The following is a 19,142-nucleotide window of genomic DNA, read 5'->3' as shown; positions in this document are numbered from 1 at the left end:
ATAATAGTTCTGTCAGGGATATTTGAAGGAACTTTGACTTATTTCTGCGAGCCTGCTTTTTTGACTTTAAACAGTTCAGATAGCTCACCTGTTGTCCTGACAAAATGGTGCCTCTTTTGTCTTTCAGTTCACCACCTATTTAAAAGAGATCAGATTTATCTGATAAATGATTTGTGAGCCTCTTAACCTGCACTAAGTTGTGTCTTTGTTTAGAAATTACCATATGCAACCCAGAAGATGAATGTAAAAGAAAATGGTGTGCTATGATTTCTTATTATGGAAATCCAATAAACTTCAGGGTAGCACTTCACATAAATCAGTCTTGACAAGCTCCTTTGCTGCTGTTTTATTTATGTAATAACAGGTGCTGTAAGCCCCCAGAATGATTTATTGTTAATTATGCCAGATAGAAATGAAGATCATGGGAGGCACAGTGCAGCACACAGACATCACACACATGTATTTATATCTCAGCTGGCTGCCAGGATTGTTCACTCAGCATTCCAGGTGAATTCCAGCTCCTGGGCCTTTGTTTGGCTGGTGCTGCCACATTTCTCTCTGTAACCCTTAGGAAGGAAATGGAGTTTTCATTTGGAGTTTGCTGCCCTTGGCTGGTGCCCCTGTGGACTGGGAGGGCTGGAGGAGCACACAGCAGCTCCTGCAAGCCTTTGCCATAATGATGGGGCAGAAATGATCCCTGAAGGCTCCTCCTGCCCTGGGGGAAGGTGGTGCCAGGTCTGGTGATGCAGGGAAGGAGGGAACAAGGTGAATATTGAGCACAGACCTTGCTCTGCTGGCAGTGCTGGGCAGGGAGAGCTGGGCGAGGTTTGGGAGTAGCTCCTTCCCCTCCTGCCTTCCCTCCTCTTTGCCTCCAGACTCTGATTTAGCACCAGATGTGGTTTGAGATCCTTTCTGTGCCACACCAGTGCAAAGGCAGGAACTCACGGCCTCTTTGATCCTCCTGACCTGTGCCTGCTGGTCAGGGGTTCTGTTCCCAGAGATCCCAGGCCAAGCAGGGATCCATTCCCTGCTTTGTGCTCGGGCTGGACAGAGCTGCAGAAGAAGAATTCATTCCCAGGGGTCAGCCTTGCCTGGTGTGCTGTGCAACAGCAGAGCCTGGAGCAGCCCCTGGGGCAGGCAGGCTGCAAACTCAGCGTGGAACTCAGCATCTCTGGGTTTGGTTCGTGCTTCTGCTGGGGAAATCACAGCCAGCCACTCCTGTTTGTCCTCAGCAGATGAAAAAACAGCACCCCTTAAGCTCATGTAGTGCTACATGCAGGAGAGCCCAAACAATGAGATGCTAATGTTGTGTAAATCTCTCTTTACTAATAGTGTTGTTGTGCCTTCTCATGGCTCTGCTGCATGGGAACATGTCATTATGAGTGACAAACATGACAGGCTAATCTCAGTGCAAGGAAATTCACTTCTAACTAAGATGTCACCCAGACAAATTACTCCCTGTTTTAACTTGCCCTTAGACCAGATTTTCTTGTTCATTAACTACAGACAAGGTTGAAAGCATAAAAAAAAAATATTTAAATATATGTTAGCAGTTCCCCTTCTGACTGGTTTTCCTGGTGGGTGATGTTAATGAGCAGCTGCTCACACCAGGCAGGGCCAGGCTCCCTGCCCAGGCCTGTCCCAGCTGGAGCCACCTCAGTGCAGGAGTCAGTTCTGCTCTGGAATTCCCATTCATCCTCATCCTCATCCTCATCCTCGCTCTTAGAGGCAGCTCAGAAGGGGCCAACCCCACCTCTGTGATTGCTGGTAACATTTGGGGAGAATATGCAAAATACTGCTGGGTTTGGAAGGTGTTTGGAAGTGCTGTGGTGAGTTTTGCAGGTAATTGATTGGCATTTCTTGCCCTGGCTCTGTGTGGAGCCCTGGCCGTGCCTGCAGTGCCCCACAGCTGTTCTGCAGCTGTGCCAGTGCACAGTGGCTCCATCACAAACATCAGGCTTTTCAATCTTCAGCTGCAGCTCTTGGGATGCCTGAAATAGATTAGAGCTGGGGGAAAGAGATGGAAGTTGGGTTGGTTTTTGTTTGATTTTGTCTGATATCCAAATTATACCCGAAAGGGCACTTGGGGCTCCTGTCTTGCTGGGTTTTAGAAATGATAGCAATTAAAGGAGCATATTCTGTTTTCACAGTAGGACAGGATGTCCATAGCTGTACAGAACATCCACAGCCCACTGACATTTGTCAGCTCTGCTACTGAAAGGAGGGGCCTGACTTCCATTCTGTATTAAATCAGGTCTTGGGTTGGAGTTATCACACCCCAAGATGGAGCTGCTCGTGGCACTCATCCCCATCCTGCTCCTCATTTTCCTTGTCTTTTTCCTTCTCCCTCATCTTGGGATGTGGGACAAGTCACACCCCATGGAAGAGCCAGTCTGGAACTGGGGAGCTCTGGAATTCCAGGGTGTCCCCTCAATGCTGGGCTTGCTGCAGCCCCACTAAAGTGGGTTTGGCTGAACAATCCCTTCTGCTCCAAGGCCCAGCCCAAACCAGGCTGGGACTGGTTCTGGAGCAGTTCAGTCAAACTCCCATGAGACTGCAGCAATTTTTCCTTGGAGAAAAAGACTCTGGGATCTCAGTGCTCTTAATGGAGTGCAATTATTTAATGCTGAGCCCTGAGTGCAGCCTGCCTGAGCTGGGCTTTCCAAGGCACAGCAGAATGGCCCTAATTGCCAGAGGAAGCCTTGCTGCAGCAGGAGCTGCCAGATGCAATGGCACTCTGCTCTAAAAAGGTCACAGGAAAGGGACATTTAAATTAAGTTATAAATTACAATTGAAGAACAATATTTTGATGAGCAAGCCCAGAGATGTCAGAGCTGCAAGATGTAATTCATGGGTTCATTACAGACTGGAGGTGCCTGACAGCTGAGCCATGCCAAAGGAGAATTTATTTGCAGCATCACCCAGGCAGAAATGGCAGCTCTGCTCAGAGGCTGCAGAAGGAACTGGAACCTTGTGGGATTGTGCAGCCTTGATGTGAAATCCCTTCCCTGGGACCTGTAAAGCAATGTGAGGGGGGCTTTTGGGCACGTGCACATCCAGAATTCTGCTTTAATCCTGTCCTGTGGTGCAGCAGTTGCTGTATTTCCTGTTTCAAGGTACTTTTGTGGTGGTTCCCTTTGCTGCTGTTGTTCACAGATCAAATCTCACAGTGGTGCCAAATTTGGATGCAGAGTTAATGCTAAAAATGGAGATTCTCTGGCTGGCTGGCCAGTGATGCAGTGTTTATAGAAATACCTGGAGAAGTTCAAGCAGAGTTAATGAAACCAGAGGCAGTCATCATTAGTTGTTATTTATACTCTGAATCTTGCCAATAAAGTGCTCAGGAATACTGAATGCCTGAAAGTAGAAAGCAGAGAATGAGCCAGACTGGGACATGTAAATTTAACTCCAGCACTTAGAGAAAATATTTTTCCTTTCTGCTGCATTATTCTACTCCTGGCATTTATAAAACCTTTTTTTCCATTCCCACCTACTAAAATTAACATTTTTCAGGAGCCTCTAAGCTTGTGTCATGTTTTCACAGGGGTCTTCTCTGCTCCATGGCTCTTCTGTCACATCTGTGCTGATGTGTTGTGTGATGTGGCTTTGGGGTTGTTATTAATTAATTACTTGCTCCGAAGTTCATCCCAAATAATCTGTGGCTGATCTGGGACAGCCTTGCTGTAAACTTCTCTTTCTCTGGAGTAGCTGCCTGCCAGCCCAGGCTGTTCTTTCTGGGCTTGTCTGGTTTATTTTCCTTGCAGATTGAGCTGCTTGGGCACTGGGGCTGCCAGGGAAAAACACGTGTTGTCCTTGAGGCAAAATAAAGATGCCCTCCAAGTTACAAAGAGCTTTGGCATTGCTGCTGTTCTGGGAGGGAGCAGAGAGGGGAGGGAAACAGGAGCCCCATTCTCCTCAGCACTGTCACATCTCCTGAGTGAAAAATCCTCTAGGTAGTGGCATGCACAGAAAAGAGGCATTTGCAAGGTGAGCTGGCAAAACAAACAGTGCTTTTTTCTTTGAGATGGATTTGTTCCCAGTGCTGGAGTGCAAACAGGGAGGAAAATTAATGTGTACCCAGCAGAAAAGGCAACATCTTATTTCCATGCCTGTGAGTAGGCATTGCATACCATGGGAGCCTTAGAACTATTTTCTTTTAAGTTGTTTTTTTTTTTTTTAAATTTTTTTTTCTCCTGCTGACCACAGGAGACTGGAGCCAAGTTGTGCAAAGTGTAACCCACCATGTATGAATTTTAATTTTGTCATGGCTGACATCACCTTGAGGCCTGTGAGTGGGAGGGAGCTGTGACTTTGGGGCAGGTGTGGGAGGGGGGATCCCTGCTTGGTTTGGTGCTGCTGCTTCCCCTCAGAAACCTCAGCTGCCCCTCACCTCACACAGCAACAATCATTAGGCACAGAGCATCTCATGTGCCTCCCTGTAGTGGTTTCTTTCCCCCTCCCATATCAGATCACTGCTAATTCCTTTGGATGATCTATTTGTCTTCTTTCTTTCTCAGCTCCATGAAAGCAACTACGATGCTGGGAAAGCCCTGCAGCGCCTGGTGAAGAAACCTGTGCCAAAGCTGATTGAGAAGTGTTGGACTGAAGATGAAGTGGTAGGAAATGATTTATCTCCTCCAGCCTTTATGGTTCACCTTGCTGCTCTTGCTTTTTTATGTTAGTTTTTTTTTTCTTTTCCTAAAGAGGTTCTCTTTATGAGCAGGAAGAGGGTGGATGTGTAAATAAAAATACACATGCATGTGTATAAATGAAAACACCTGATCCAGTGCATGACAGAATTAATTACTCATGGAAAAGTGGCAGGAGAAAAGTTTGGTTGATTTTTTTTTTTTTTTTTTGCCTTGAGTGGGTCAGTTTTTAAGCTGGTTAATTGAAGTGTTTAAAGAAGTAAACAAATATAAAATGTGATCTTGTTAAGCTACTAATAAAGCTGGCATCGGTGTTAGGAAGTAGAACTGATTAATGGAGGAAACTTTCATGTTCTTTTAGTGGCTTTAATTATTCAGGCAGTGGTGGAGAGGTTTTTTGAGCTGTAGGTTCTCTGCAAGGCTTTCAGGGAGTTGTTGCAGTGTGCTCTGCTCTCTCCTCACTGAAACCTTCCTGGAGAGGCTGGGCCAGCCCAGAGCCCCTGGCTGGGGCTGTTCCAGGCCCTGCAAAGCCCCCTGTGGCTGCCTGGGGATGGAGGAGGATGCAGGGCAGAGCCTGGGGCTGGCTCCCTGCTCAGCCCAGGGGAGCTCAGTGTGGGGCTGGCTGCTGGAACCAGCCTGGCTCTGCCCTGCCCTGCTGGGCTTGGCTGGGATGGCTCCAGCCCGTGCTCTCTGCACTCAGCAGGGCAAATTGTGCCAGCCCCTCTCTCTTTCTCCCTGTGTAGCTTTTTCTCCTTTTTTTCCATCAGCTGCCCTGAGCTGTGAGTGCTGGAGCTGCTGCTCAGGGGTTTGGAGGATCCACACATGTTAAATGAGAGAGAATTGAACCTTACCAATGGAAAAAACCAAAGCTGATTGAAAAGTGAAGCATTATTGCAGGAGTGCAGCCTGTGAGCACAGAGTAATGATCACTGGCTCCATAAATCATTGTCAGCCCCGGCTCATTTTATCATATTTGTTCTTGTTCTGCTCCATCCACGTTTCTAGAAGCATTTGGCAGCCCTCCAGGCTGGGCAGAGCCAAAGATCAAACTGTGCTCTTGTTCATGGACAGCAGAGCTCCACCTGCCCAGCCCCAGAGCCCCCAGCAGCACTGGGAGCACTGGGAGCCTGGCAGGTTTCCTTTCTGCAGCCCTGGGAACCGAGAGAACTCTGAGCCACAGGCTGCCAAACTGCACAGGAGTTCACCAGAGCCTGGCCCAAACAATGCAGCTGTGGTGGCAGCATTAACCCTGTGTGTGCCTTCATGGCAGGGGCAGGGATGTGCTGGGGGATAATCCCAGAGAGTCACAGCTTTAATCCCTGTCCTTATTTGGGCTGGACTTGAAATAAATCTCTCCTGGCAGCCCAGCAAATGTGGCCTACTGAAATTTGAATAGTGAGATTTAAATTTGCAGTTGGGTGAATAAGCAGATCCCACACCTGATACACAGCTTTGGTCAGTTAACCTGAATAATGATAATGATAATAATAATGTTAATGATACCAGCACATTTAAAACTTTTTGTGGGCTCTCAGCTGCCCAAAGACAAAGCCTTTGTTTTCCATTGGAGCAGCTCTGCTGCCTGTGTCCAAACTGGGAGGCAGGAGCTGCTTGGCAGTGTCAGACCTGATTGCAACAAAGGATGGGAGTTGTGTTATTTTTCCTGCTGCTGATGTGGTTGCAGATGTTTGGATGGAATTAAACAGAGGATAAAATTGGCCCCTGATGCAGTTACGTGGGGGCTGTGTAAATATGAGGGCTGGGCTTTGTTGTTTCCCTCGTGCCTCTGGACCTGTGGCTATTTTTAAAGCTTTTCTGTGCCAGTGTGGAAATGCAGAGGCCCAGGGTGAGAGCCAGCCTTGCACACAGCCGGTGAGAGCGGCCAAGGCACCTCCTGCTCTGCTCTGCAGGGCAGCCCCAGCAGCTGTTTCCTGTGTTGAGGGCTCCTTCCCCACCTGACAGCGTCCATTTCCAGCAGGGCTTGGATGGGCAGGGCTTGGTGATGCTCAGGATTTCACTCCTGTGGGCAGGCTGCAGCAATTGTCGCATTTAATGCCTGGCTGAGGCCTCCTGAGCACGCACAACCTGCAGCAGCATCTCCTGGTGCCCAGGGGCTGCAGTTCCCAGGATGCAGGAGGGGGATTGTCTGGGGAGAAGCCAGGAGCAAAGCTGTCCTGGTTTGTGCCTCCTGCAGGTTTGAATCTCCTCCCAAAGCCAGCCCAGGGGCTCAGAGCAGTCAGTTCTGCTCTGCCCCTCGTGGTCTCTGCAATGCCCCTGGAAGTCTTTGCCAGGTGTGGGGTTTTGGGTGCAGGCAGCCAGAAATCCCCCTGGGGATGGAACGGGGCTGCTCTGCTCTTCCTCTGCTCTTCCCCCTGGGAAATCCCTGGTGCTGCTGTGGGAGGGGGGTGAGAGCCTCAATGAGTCTGGCAGTGCCTCTGCTCCTCTGCTGCCTGCCCTGGTGATGGAGCTGAGGTCCCAAACCTGGAGCAGGATCAGGAACTGCTCCAGCTGAGGCTAAATGAACATCCCCATTCCCTGCTCTGGTTCCAGTGGGAACATCTCCCAGGACAAGCAGTCCTTAAAAAATTCCCACAGGTCTTGGGAGAAAATCTTCTCTGCAGAATGGCTTTTGTACCTCGGTGGTGTCAGTGCAGTTCTGAGCCTGCTCCAGGTGCAAAAGGGAGCTCCCCTGTGGGATCAATAACCTATCCAAGGGTGTGATTTGTACAGGGTGCAGTGAGCATCTCTGGTAACCTGCTGGGAAGGTTTTGTGTTCTGGAGTGCTTCATGTGCTGGAGGCAGAGGAGCTGGCTCTGGCTGCTGCTCACCCCACAGCCCAGGTCCAGCTCACACTTCTGTCTCTCATTCACAATGGGCTTCTTCTCTCTCTTTATCAGAAGTTCTGATGAAATCAGTGGGGCTTCCAGGAGAGAGAAATCCGAATCAGAACTGAAGGAACCTGCAGTTTATTAGGTTTTTAATTAAACATGATGAACCCATTTTAAATACCACAAAGGCCTGGGGCTGAGCTGCATCTAATCGAAACAGATTAAGTCACCCGTCCACACTTGGGTAGTTATTAATTCTGTTTATTTATGCATGCTTGCTGCAGGCAGAGCTTGCTGCTGCTCTGCTGCAGTTTATTGCACAGGGATGCTCTCCTGCATGGAGCTGTGCTCCTCATTAGCATTCAGGTGTTGATGATGAAGACCCTGGTGAGGGTTAATTGAAGCACCTCTGGAGCTCGGGGCTGTGTCTTCCAAGCTGAAGGAGATCTGGGTGAAGCAGTGCTTGAACTTTCTTTGCTGGGCAGTTCCTCCCTCCTGCTCTACACTCTGCTCCATCCATGTTAAATTCTCTAGAGGAAGCTGCCAAGTGTTCTTAGGAAGGTTCTGTGGCTGCGTGCACCTCTGTGCAGAACTGGCAGTGCCACCCCCTGACATCCCTGATAACTGCCTTTTATCTTGAACTGTTCTGCCTTTGAAATATTCTACGTGGCTCTTATGTCGAGTAGTTGAGGTAAACAGGCTCCATTCAAAGGCCCTCCTGCATTTATGTGCAGGGGTGGTTCATCCAGCCTGGTGCTAAATCCTAATTGGCCGTGTACATCGATTTACAAGTTCATAAATTTTCAAATATCCACACCTGGCTTCAGCTTCAGCTCGTTTATCATAAAACACAAGTGGAGATGCTTCTGCCAGGAAGGACAAGAGACAGCAAACTCCTTTCCTAATATGTTTGCAAGTGTTTGTAATCCAGTGTGGCAGGTCAGGGAATTACTTATGCAAAACCCACAGACTTATTTGCTTGGCTTCTTTGCCTGGAATCATCCTCAAATGTCTCATCCACCCTTTTTGGAGTGTGTGCTGATGAAAACACTGTTCTCATGTTCTCCTTTGAAACCAGGGCTCTTCAGATGTGCTGGGAGACAGAGCTGCTTACTGGGGCAAAAACACCATGGGTTTTATTTACTGGTTATGTGGCAGCTACAGCAAATGGAATTCAGAGCCAGATTGAAGCAGAGCCTCTGGAATGGAGGAGTGGAAAGAAATCACAGAGGGGTATTGGAAAGGCTGAGCACATTGCAGGGCTGAGTCCTGGAGTGGGCTGGGGAGGTTGACACCAGTTCCTGCTCAGTGTCATTGTTCTGGGCACAGAACAGAAACCCTGAGAGTCCCACTAAAGGAACATTTGCTGGGATTTAGTGGTCCAGCCACGTCTGCAAGGGTGAGAATCAGGAACAGTTGAAACCTAGCTGAGCACTGAGATAAAAAACCACCAGACTCAGATTGCTGTGGCCTTGTAGGAGCTGTGTTTTGAGAATAAATAAGATTTTAGTTTTAGCACGTGTGGGAAGGTCTTGTCTGTGTCTCATTCTAAGAACTCAGAGTGGAAAAGAACCGTCAGCCCTCCCAGTCACAAGTGACCAGTGAAGGATGAAATTATTCTGCTTGGGGGGAAGAGTTGTTATTTAAAGGTTGCATAAAATTATAGTTACTGAGTAGCTGGCAGGTTTACAAAATGCTGAGGTGCAGTACAGCTGGAAAATACAAGGTGTATTACAGCTCAGAAAGGGGAATTTGGTTTAAACACGGGTTCCTAGATGAAAGATAACAATCTTTTGTTTGTGATTAACTTGCATCAGTCTTTGATCCAAGCCCTTGTTGGGAGGAATCAATACTGCACATACAGCACCGAGTTTATTGTCGAGTCCTTTTGGAAATAAGGCAGTGAATTAAAAATCAATTATACGTGCAGAAAAGTTTGTGTAGGGCAATCAATTCTGTCCTTTTAGTTTGCCAAAAGATTCCATTGTTTAACCAGCTGTGAAAAGGAATGAATTTTAAAGGCCTCCAGCAAATGAGGGAGCCCAAAGGGGCGGGGGGAGAGATTAAAAAAAAATTATTTCAGCATTTCATGTTCAGCAAAGGCTCTTCAGGGATAAATCCATAAATCCTGTCAGTGACCTTGGCTGCAGAGTGGGGGATTTCAGTGCTTTCCCTGATGTTGATCTTTGCCCAGCTGCCAGAGGAGTTGCTGTTTCCTCAACAATATCATTTTGGGGTTTGCTGAGCTGTGTGTGCTCCTTGATCTGCCATCTCTCTGCCCTCACGGGGAATATTTTTATCTGCTGAGCACTCCCTGTGCTGCTGCTCCCCAAAATCACCAGCACAGCCCCTCGGCCTGGCCAGGAGCTGTGTCTGGGTGGGATGGGAGAGAAACCCCAACCTCCAGCTGCAGCACAGCCCAAACCATCCTGGGTGCCTCCAGGAGCTGCTGGGGTGATTTTGGAGCAGGGTTTGCACTCAGGAGCTGCTCTGGGGTGATTTTGGAGCAGGGTTTGCACTCAGGAGCTGCTCTGGTGTGTTTTTGGAGCAGGGTTTGCACTCAGGAGCTGCTCTTGGGTGATTTTGGAGCAGGGTTTGCACTCAGGAGCTGCTCTGGGGTGATTTTGGAGCAGGGTTTGCACTCAGGAGCTGCTCTGGGGTGATTTTGGAGCAGGGTTTGCACTCCAAGCCCCTGAGCTCCCTGTTGCCAAGGGGAGGGATGTGCTGCCTGCAGGATTAACAAACACCACCGAGGTTGGTTGTCAGAATGTTCCAGCTCATTTTCAAGGGTGTCTCAGAAATGGAGCTGCCTGGCACTTGCTGGTGCTCTCCATCATCCCTGGGAGTGCATTTCCAGATGGGAGCCCGTGCTGGGGATGTGGGGGCAGCCTCTGTCCTGGTGTCATCAGCAGAGAGGGCTCAAGGAGGTGTTGCTCAGCAGCAGGGTCAGTTTGGTGTCCGTGGGTCTGTCCCAGCCCAGGAGCAGAGCCCTGACCTTTTATCCAGATTTTATCTGCTCAGGACAGATCCGGAGGCTGGGTTAAATTTAACCTCCTGCTGTATCCTGTGCTGCTCCAGAAGGAAACTGAGTCATGGCGTTCTGAGGAGCAGCTGGGGAGTGCAGGATCATCACAAGTGGGATTTTCTGAGCTGAGTGCTTCTGAGGGAGGGGCAGTAATTCACCTCTGGTGCTTTTGGTGAAAGTGCTGTTCAAACAGAGTAATAAATAATGAAGTGCTTTGATATTTTTCTGGGTTTAGTGTGTGATAGAAATCTGCACTTCTTTTCAAGTGATTTTGGCTTAGTCCAAGTTGATATAGGTAAAAGCATCTCCTTTTCAAATGCTTATATTGGAATTACACTTTATTAAACTCACAGAGCCCAGGAATGGATTAGTTGACGTGGCAAATGTCTGTTTTATTTTGGAGGAGTTGTTTGCTGTCTGAATGGCAATTTGCTGTTCCTAACAAGATTGTTTTACAAACACAAGAGCCCCAACCCCTAAAACAAAGTGAGTGCAGACAGATGACAGCGTTGTCTGCAGCTTGACAAGATGATATTTGATTTTTGAATGTTTTTTCCCTGGTAGTTTGGGTCTCTGTCTGAGTCTTGACTTTGAGTCTTTGTTTGAACGCAGAGGCTGACAGCCCCAAACCCCCAAACTTCCTGAATGTCACTGGATTCTCTGTGTTCTGCCCAACAGCTTAGCTGGGAATTATTTAGTCTGGCCCGGTGGCCATCGCAGCAGCAAATGACAAAATGCTCTTCAAATGGGTGTAGTGACATAATTCCTATTGAAGAAATGTTGATTACTGTCACAATGTGGATGCTCTGTGTGCTTTAGTGCTCAGGGCTTATCTTTCTTGCACAACATAAGCAGTATGAATGCCAAAATACACCTCATTTGCAAGTGCTGTTTGCATGATAAATTTTATTTTTCTAATCTCCCCTATCAACAGAACCAATTTTTTTTTAATCTTTCCGATGACATACAAATGCATTTTAATGAAGCAAATTACCGAGCTTTGTCTGCTCTGTGCACGAGCGGGGCGGCCACGTTCAATTAGGCTGAGAAATGATCATTTGTTCCATTGCAGGCTGAAACAGAGCCAGGGCTCAGCCACCATCCATCACCAGTTGCTCAGCTTGATGTTACTTAAATCACTTGCCATCCTGTCAGGGCCGGGAATCCTCCACGGGAGCCATTATTTAATTTCAGTTTGTAAAGGTGTCACTTGTTTGATAATAGGCTGCCTCTGTAGTGGGTGAGCAGGGACTAAATATTCATCATTTTCTGCATCCATCCCAGATCCCTAATGAGTTACAAGGACAGCAGTGCCAGCACAGCTGATGGTGATGGTGCCATGGAAGGAGTTTGGCAGCAGTGAGGATCCAGGGCAAACTCCAGACCCTGCAGTGGGTGGTGGGCACTGAAGGGCTCCCAGGGAATGGGCACTGCCCAGGGCACAGGGAGGGATTGCTGGGGTGTTCTGGGCTGGGATGAGAGTTGGGTCAGTGCTCCTGTGGGGATTCCAGCTCGGGATGCTCCAGGATTCTGGGAATTCTGCTGGGGCTGCAGAGGCTTCCTTGGTGAGCCTGGCCCCACGCTGCTCCCAGCGAGAGGGGTTCCCTATGGGCTGCGAGGGAACTCAGATTTGGGGTGGAAATTCCCCCTGGAAGGAAGTTGGGGCCCATCCCTGGCCATGGAGGAGCCTCACCCTGAACTGTGGCTGGCCCAGAGCAGCTCCTGGAGCTCTCTCTGCTAATGGGGAGCTGCCCCGTGCTGTCCCTGTGCTGTCCCTCTGCTGTCCCTGTGCTGTCCCCCTGCCCCGTGCTGTCCCCATGCTGTCCCTCTGCCCCGTGCTGGCTCACGTGTGTTGCTCTGTGCCCAGGAGGCTGCAGTTAAAATCTGCTGCTGTGCCCAGTGTTGTTTTTGTACTTTGTGCCTCGTGGTTGTGACTCTTTTGTGGTGAGGGCTTTGTGGTTGTGCTTCAGCTTTCCCAGCCTCAGAAGCTCCCCTGAGCTCAATCCACGCTGGGTTTCCCCAGCCTTTTGTTGCTCCCTGCTGCCCCAGCCCTCTCAGATTTATATGGCTTTTAGGCTGTGGGGACATTGATCAGCCAGGCCTTATGCATTTAGAGGAGCTGATAAATGGCACAGCAGCACATTCCCCTCCCCTGCTCTGGAATAACTTCAGCCCTCAAATCAAACATCCCATTTGCCACAAATTGGGGAAGGCAAAGAGGGCACCTCTGCTTTATTAGGGTGCATATTTCATTTATCTGTTATGGGAGCTATTGTCCAGTTCTGCGTGTCTGGGGAGGCAATTCCACAGTCTCAGCACCACCTCCCCCTGCCCCCTCCACAATATCCACCTTCAAGGTTTCCTTTGCAGCCTTCACCTTTGTTACAGCTGCATTTCTGTCCTTCATTTTCAAATCTTTAATCATTTCCTCTCTTGTTTGTGGTCCCTTTTTCCCTACTGGCCCCATTCTCCCCCTCACTGAGGATGTCCCTCAGCCTGGGATTTGATTTTGCCATCCCCAGTATTTCTTCCACCCAGCTTTGCATGCTCAGGTGTCTCTTCACTCCACTGCAGCCAGTGGCAGGCTTACTCTGAGAGGAATTTAGGGGGTTTCCAGAGGCTGCCTGGTATCATTTTGGCAAGGGTCAAAACCTGGAATTTGTATCTGAGTGCCTGAATTCCACCCTGGGCATGGCTGCAGTCACAGTCCCTCTGTTAATGATTTACCTGGGAAGGCACCTACAGAAATTCCTGCCTCTGAGAGGGATCATTCCCATTTTGTCTCATGATTCTTGGATTTGTTCATTGCTCCAAAGTCTCTTGAAGTGCTTTTATTTGTTTCGTTCTGCCATTTGCATAAAAATCCCTGTTTGACTGCAGTAACTGTCTCCAGAATAATTGACAATAATGGTTGAAGTCCCAAGGGAACAACATTTCTGTAGGAGGGAACTTCACTGGAAATGCTGTGTGTGAGCCTTGAAGGATGACACAAGATATTTCAGGTAGTCCTTGAAAAGGAACATGTCCAGCTCTTTCTTTTCATGTGCTCTTTGGCTTTGAGGTACAAGAAGGCTTTTTGTATATTAGCATTTTAACAGCAGTTAAAAATAACAACCAGAAATGAATCTCATTGTTGAAAAGGCAATCTGAAGTATAATCAAAAGCTTTCTGTTGTCTCTTGTCAGCAGTACATTGTTTTGCTTTTCTGGGTCACAAATGTGCCAGACCTTTGTTCTGTTTAACTCTTAAAAGGCACCTTTAAAAAATCATTTATGTAAAAAACACACTCAAATCATTTTAGCTCTGCTAGCAACACTGAGGAGCTGTCGATTGCAGGAGACAGAGAATGCTGGACAAACAGAAAGCTCTTTTTTGTCAGGCCCAGGACTTGTTGCTGCCTTTGGAAGGTCCTCCTGCCCTCAGCCCTCTGTGCCTTGGTTTGGAAAGGGGCAGAGAAGAGGAAACTGCAAACTGAGCAGCCTTAAACGAACGAGGGGGGTTCATCTCTGCCTGCCTCTTCACCCCCTGCTGAAATGTGGCACCATTAGTGAGGCTACCAGGGCTGAAATGCTGGAATAATCCAGGAACTGTTCTTCCAGAGTGGAGCTGTTTATCCAACAGCCCTTCCAGAGCTGCAGGAAAGGAAAGGCAGGTTTCCTTTTCTCCTGCTGCTGCTTTAATGCCCAGGGCAAGGTTTGATCTGAGCATCAGCTGCTGCAGCTCTGCCTGGGCTGGGCTGGGCTCGGGTTTCTGATTTTTATCTCCTTTAGGGGATCACATTGCTGCTGCCACGATCTGTGGGGTCTGTGGGTGATCTGTGGGATCTCTGTGGGATCTCTGCCTCCCACAGCTCAGCAGCAGTCAGGCAGGGAGCAGGGAGCAGGTGCTCCTCACAGGAGCCTTTGGAGCTGGGTTTTCCAGCCCTGCCTGAGCAGGGCTGGGGAGGCACGGGGACCAGTCTGGTGGCACAGCCCCGTGGCTGTTTGTCAGCAGCTCCATCCATCTGTCTGTCCGTGCATCCCTGCATCCATCCCTCTGTCCATCCCTGCATCCATCCCTGTGTCCATCCCTGCATCCCTCCTGCTCAGGTTGCCTGGCAACCTGGCCCGGTGCCTCCCAGCACTGGGGATGATTTATTGGGGGTGATTTATGGCAGGGCCCCAGGAGGGGCCTGGGGCTGAGGGCTTGGGAGCATTTGATCCCAGAGCTGATAATCAGGGTGTAGTTAGGGCAAACTGGAAGGCTCCTCGTTTAGGCAGAATTGATTTTTTTTTTTAATTTTATTTTTCTGCTGTTTTGTTTTCTCTTTCCCATCAGGACTCTCCCAGACACAGGTACAGCACAGAGTGGGAATCAAAGCTTTGCCTGGTGCTTCGGGTGAACCTGTAATCTTTCTCTTTGTAAAAATAGCTCTGGTTAAAATCCTGATGGGAAAATACAGCTGGGGTCAGCACAAAAGGTTAGCAACACCCTGACAGCTCCAGAGCCGGGGTGAAGGAAGAGCTGAATTCTCCCGCAGCTCTGGAAATGTCTGAGAGCCGTTGTGTCACCTTCAATATCATGTTGCCTTTCATGCAGACTCTTGCATTGATCCCTGGCATTAAACAGAGCAGGGGAAGAGGAGGTTTGTAAACTGGCATTTAGGGAGTGGTTCATGCTGTGGTCACAAGGAGAGCCCTTGAAACATCACCTTCAGTGAGGTAACTGGGAGGAAAGTGGGGCAGCCTTTGGGCTGAGCACCTCAGTTCAGCTCCTGCTGCTGGCTGGAGCCCTCTCGCAGCCCGGCTGAGAAGAGGGCTGGGCAATCCGTGCAGAGCATGTTGACAAGAGCGTTTGTGTGTGTCTGAGGAGGCAAAGAGGAGAAAAAGGATGTTGAATCCACTCTGACCTCCTGAATGGCAATATAAATACTTTATTGAAAATCCTAAATAAATGTGTTTGTAACCAGTAATCCTGCTCTGCATGCAATCTCATTTAGCCAACTGGGTATGCAAATGTGCTATTAATGTGTTTGCATCCAGTATAAATACACAAATCTAATCTGTTTATATGTGTCATTTACACACAGCTGTGCTCACGCTCACTTAATACCAATATTTCCAGCCAGAGAGAGAGGTACCATGGGAGCTCCATTGTTCCCAACAAAAGCAGCTCGGTGGAAGGGGGGTCATTATCATCCAGGATCTTTTGGCATTCCCTCGAGGGAGCTGGTAATGACTCGGCTGTGGCTGCCTGGGTACTCAGCCCGGGCTGGGAGGTGCCTCTCCCGCAGAGCTCTGGGTTCAATCCCCCACGCTGGGGCCAGGCTCTCCTTTTCAGGGTAATTTTTCAGGAAGACAAAGCGATGCAGTCGGGAGGGAGAGAGCAAATTGTTGGGCACCTTGAAGGCTTTCAGCTGATCTATTCCTTGTCAGTTTGTTTAGAGAGGACACTTGATCTCACGGGCAGATGGCCTGGGGAGTGTAGGGTTTGTGTCACGTGTGGGTGACCAGGGCTGCACTCTGCACAGGGCTTTGAATTTCCAGTGGGAACATCCCTGCCTTGTCACACAGACTGGTATCTAATGAATGCCACTAAAATATTTTGGTTTTCTGTGTCTTTGCCTGAGAGAACTGTGTGAAAACGTGATTATCTTTTCTAATATTTCTAAATGTGCTGCACGCTGAACAGAAGTTTTGCAGCTTGTGAAGATCAAGAAGTAAAGATGCTTTTATGTATTTAGTGTTTATCTGCTGCTAATGAAAACCTCATCAATTTTCCTGCCATATTTATTGTAAAACTTTAAAATGCATATTAAATATGGAAGGTGGTGGCAACTTCCACTGGCATCTACGTAAAAAACCTGGCCTTTCCAGACATGCACTAAACCTATTGCTTTCATAATAGCAAAATCTCCCATTTTGTTTGCTTAGAATTAAGGAAAAGGTTGAGAGAAGAACTTACTGTTCTTGGACATAGTCTAAAGAGGTGGTTTGATTTTGTTTTTTATTAGAAAGATTGAGAAATAAAATCCTCGTTTCCTGGATTGAGAAAGATCAGAAGAAGCCCTGCGTGTAGATGTTTTGCATTACACAATGCTCTTCACTCATTAACCAGGTGGAAATCATAGGGAGGGAATGAAACAGCACATGGAATTTCTTAGAGAAAATAATGAGCTCTGAACTGGATTGCAGCACCACGTCAGAAGAGACACGTTAATAGCAGTGATGAATCTGCAGGTTCATCAGAGTTGTGCTGCCTTTCTGAAGGCTTCAGGTGGGAATCTTCAGCTGGAAGTTGGCTGAGCAGGTTGGTGGTTGTTTTTGCAGGGATGTTCCCGGTGCAGCCTTTCACAGCAGTTCCTTTGGGGTGTGTGGGGTGGGGAAGCACACGGCTCCTCCTGCCAGGCTGTAATCTGGGCATGATGGAGCTCAGCCTGGCACTGCCAGCCCCGTGCCAAACGTGCCAGCTGAGCTCCGTCAGGCACAGAGTGGCTCTGTGGATCTTGTCAGGAGGTTTGTTCCTCGGGATGAAATAGGGACCTGCGAGGAGCAGCAGGCAGACATTAACACGCTTGTTCCTCGTTCTGCCCGGGTTATTTATAGCTCCTGTGACACGCAGGATGCTGCAGCATCTGATGCATTTCATCAAATTATCAAATGGCAGGAGGAGGCCTCGTGCTGGGGCTGGTCAATAGCCATGGAAACCACCCCATAAAACTGAGCTGTGTCTGTCAGCGCCGGCCGCCCCACAGGCCCTGGGATTTCCTAAAGCTGCTTCCCAGCCCTCATTACCCACAGCACTTCTTTAATTGTGGCACAGTTTGTCTTCAGTGAGCGGCACAAACAATGATGCTGACAGAATCCTGTCATAAGCAATCTTTTAAAGTTAAACAGAAGTGGTGAAATTGAAATGTTTGTCCTAAAAATCCAAATTATGTACTTGTAAAAATGAAACCATTGTGCTCCAGAGCCACTTCCACTTCTTACCCAAACTTATCCACGGGCCTGAGCCTCAGCCCCGCGTTTGAGGCTATTTTAGCTTGGCAGCTGTCGCTCTCAGATGCCTCCTGTGAGCAGCGCAGCATCTCCTGCAGCACTGGTGCATGTCATCTGTGCAGGGGAGAGCAAATTCAATCAGTGTCAGGCACTCTGCTTTGTGATACACCAGGGAGCAACAGGTCACCTCTGATTTGGTGTGCAGCTATTTTGTTCTGTTATGTTTAAAGCCATTTTGAGGTCTGTGTTGGGCTTGACTTGGAGAAAAGTCCTGTTCTTGCTGCAGAGAAAATGGGCCATGATGCCTGAATTAATGGAAGTCTAGAATAGGAAGAAAAATCTGAAAATAGTATTAAAGAAAGTATTATTAAGCTCTAGAATTTCTGAGTTTCTAAAATGATATTTTGTGTTCTTTGTTGTTAGTTGTATATTAAGAAGTGTCTCTCCCTTGCCTTTGCAAGAGGCACAAAGCTCCTTTAGAGTTGGGTATCTCTCAGTGCCTCAGTGGCCCAGGGATAGTTCTGTACATCCATAAAGGTGACAGCAGAATTGGCCAGAAGGACTGACTTCATTCCTACTTGGAAATTTGGAGCAGCATTCAAGGTCCCTCTAATTCTGTTGTTCTGATGGGCTTTGTGCTAGGCTTGAATTTCCAGTAGGGACTTCTGGCATCGCGTGGGGTCAAAGGAAAACAGTTTGTCATGGGTTGTATTAAAAGAGTTGAATCACAACACAACCCAAATATAACATAGTTTGGTTGAAAGGAATCTTAAAAAATAAATTAAATGGTTGCCTAAGAATTCAAGTGCACCATAGTAAGTCTGGGGCAAAATAAGGAATAGGAATTGGGTGTTCTCATTTTATGCAGTGCCTGCCTTTCCATGTTTCCCCATTTAGCTGGTTGAATTCCTGCAGAAGGGAATTGACTGCTCTCTGGGATGCTGGGAGTGGTGTTGGGCTGTGTTTGTCACTGCTGCTGCCACCTTCCCTTGCCCAGAGCACCAGCCAGAGGTTTGTGGTGCCAGGGGAGTGACCCACCCACCCCAGCATAATGAGAATTCCTCGGGAAAACTCACCTGGTAGAAATGAGTGTGTGAGTGCGTGAGGGACCAGCTGTGCTCTGTGGGCTCTCAGCATCCTGCTCTGCAGGTGCTGGGTGCCTTCTGCCCGTGTCTGGGGCTGGCACCTTGCTCAGTAAAACCTGCCGTGGCTGGGAGCTCAGGCACCCCTCGAACGCTTCACTGCGGGCTGCCGTGTGGGCTGCTTTGGAAGGAGCAGGTGGGTATGAGTAAATCTCACACTGTAATCTCCAAGCCTTTACAAGCGCTGGTTAATTCCCGTCTCCGTGCCCCCGGGCACGTTCTTGGCGAACTCTGCAGTCTTGCTGGTTTTGAGGGTCAGGGTTAGGTGAGGATAGATCCCTGTGGGAGCAGACCTGCAGGATCCTGAGCGGGAGGCTCCAGAGAGGCTCTTCCCTGGCACCCGGGGCTGTGCCGGGAGCCGAGAGCTCCGTTTGAGCAGAGAATTCACCTTTTTGGGAGTCCTCGTGCCCTTCACAGCATGGCAGCCTCTGATCCCTGCCCGCCTCCTTCCAGCAGATGTTTGCAAAAAGATGCGAGCCAAAATACATTAAGCCAACTTGAGGCTCGTTTCTCTCTAGGGG

At 48.6% G+C, this 19,142-nt stretch overlaps 1 protein-coding gene across 4 annotated transcripts in view; it reads left to right on the top strand.

Moving 5' to 3' along the window:
* The window catches only part of RERE (arginine-glutamic acid dipeptide repeats), a 163,139-nt gene that overhangs the window by 101,003 nt on the left and 42,994 nt on the right, over window positions 1-19,142 (top strand). For all 4 annotated transcript variants that reach the window (XM_084220000.1, XM_084219999.1, XM_084219998.1 and 1 more), the window contains one exon: window positions 4,518-4,616. In XM_084220000.1, coding sequence (XP_084076126.1) covers window positions 4,518-4,616 — 99 coding nt within the window. The remainder of the gene's footprint in view (window positions 1-4,517; window positions 4,617-19,142) is intronic.

This window comes from Fringilla coelebs (assembly GCF_963513975.1).
Source record: "Fringilla coelebs genome assembly, chromosome: 22".
In the NCBI taxonomy this organism is placed as follows: domain Eukaryota; kingdom Metazoa; phylum Chordata; class Aves; order Passeriformes; family Fringillidae; genus Fringilla; species Fringilla coelebs.
This window is presented reverse-complemented; position numbering and strand designations above follow the sequence as displayed.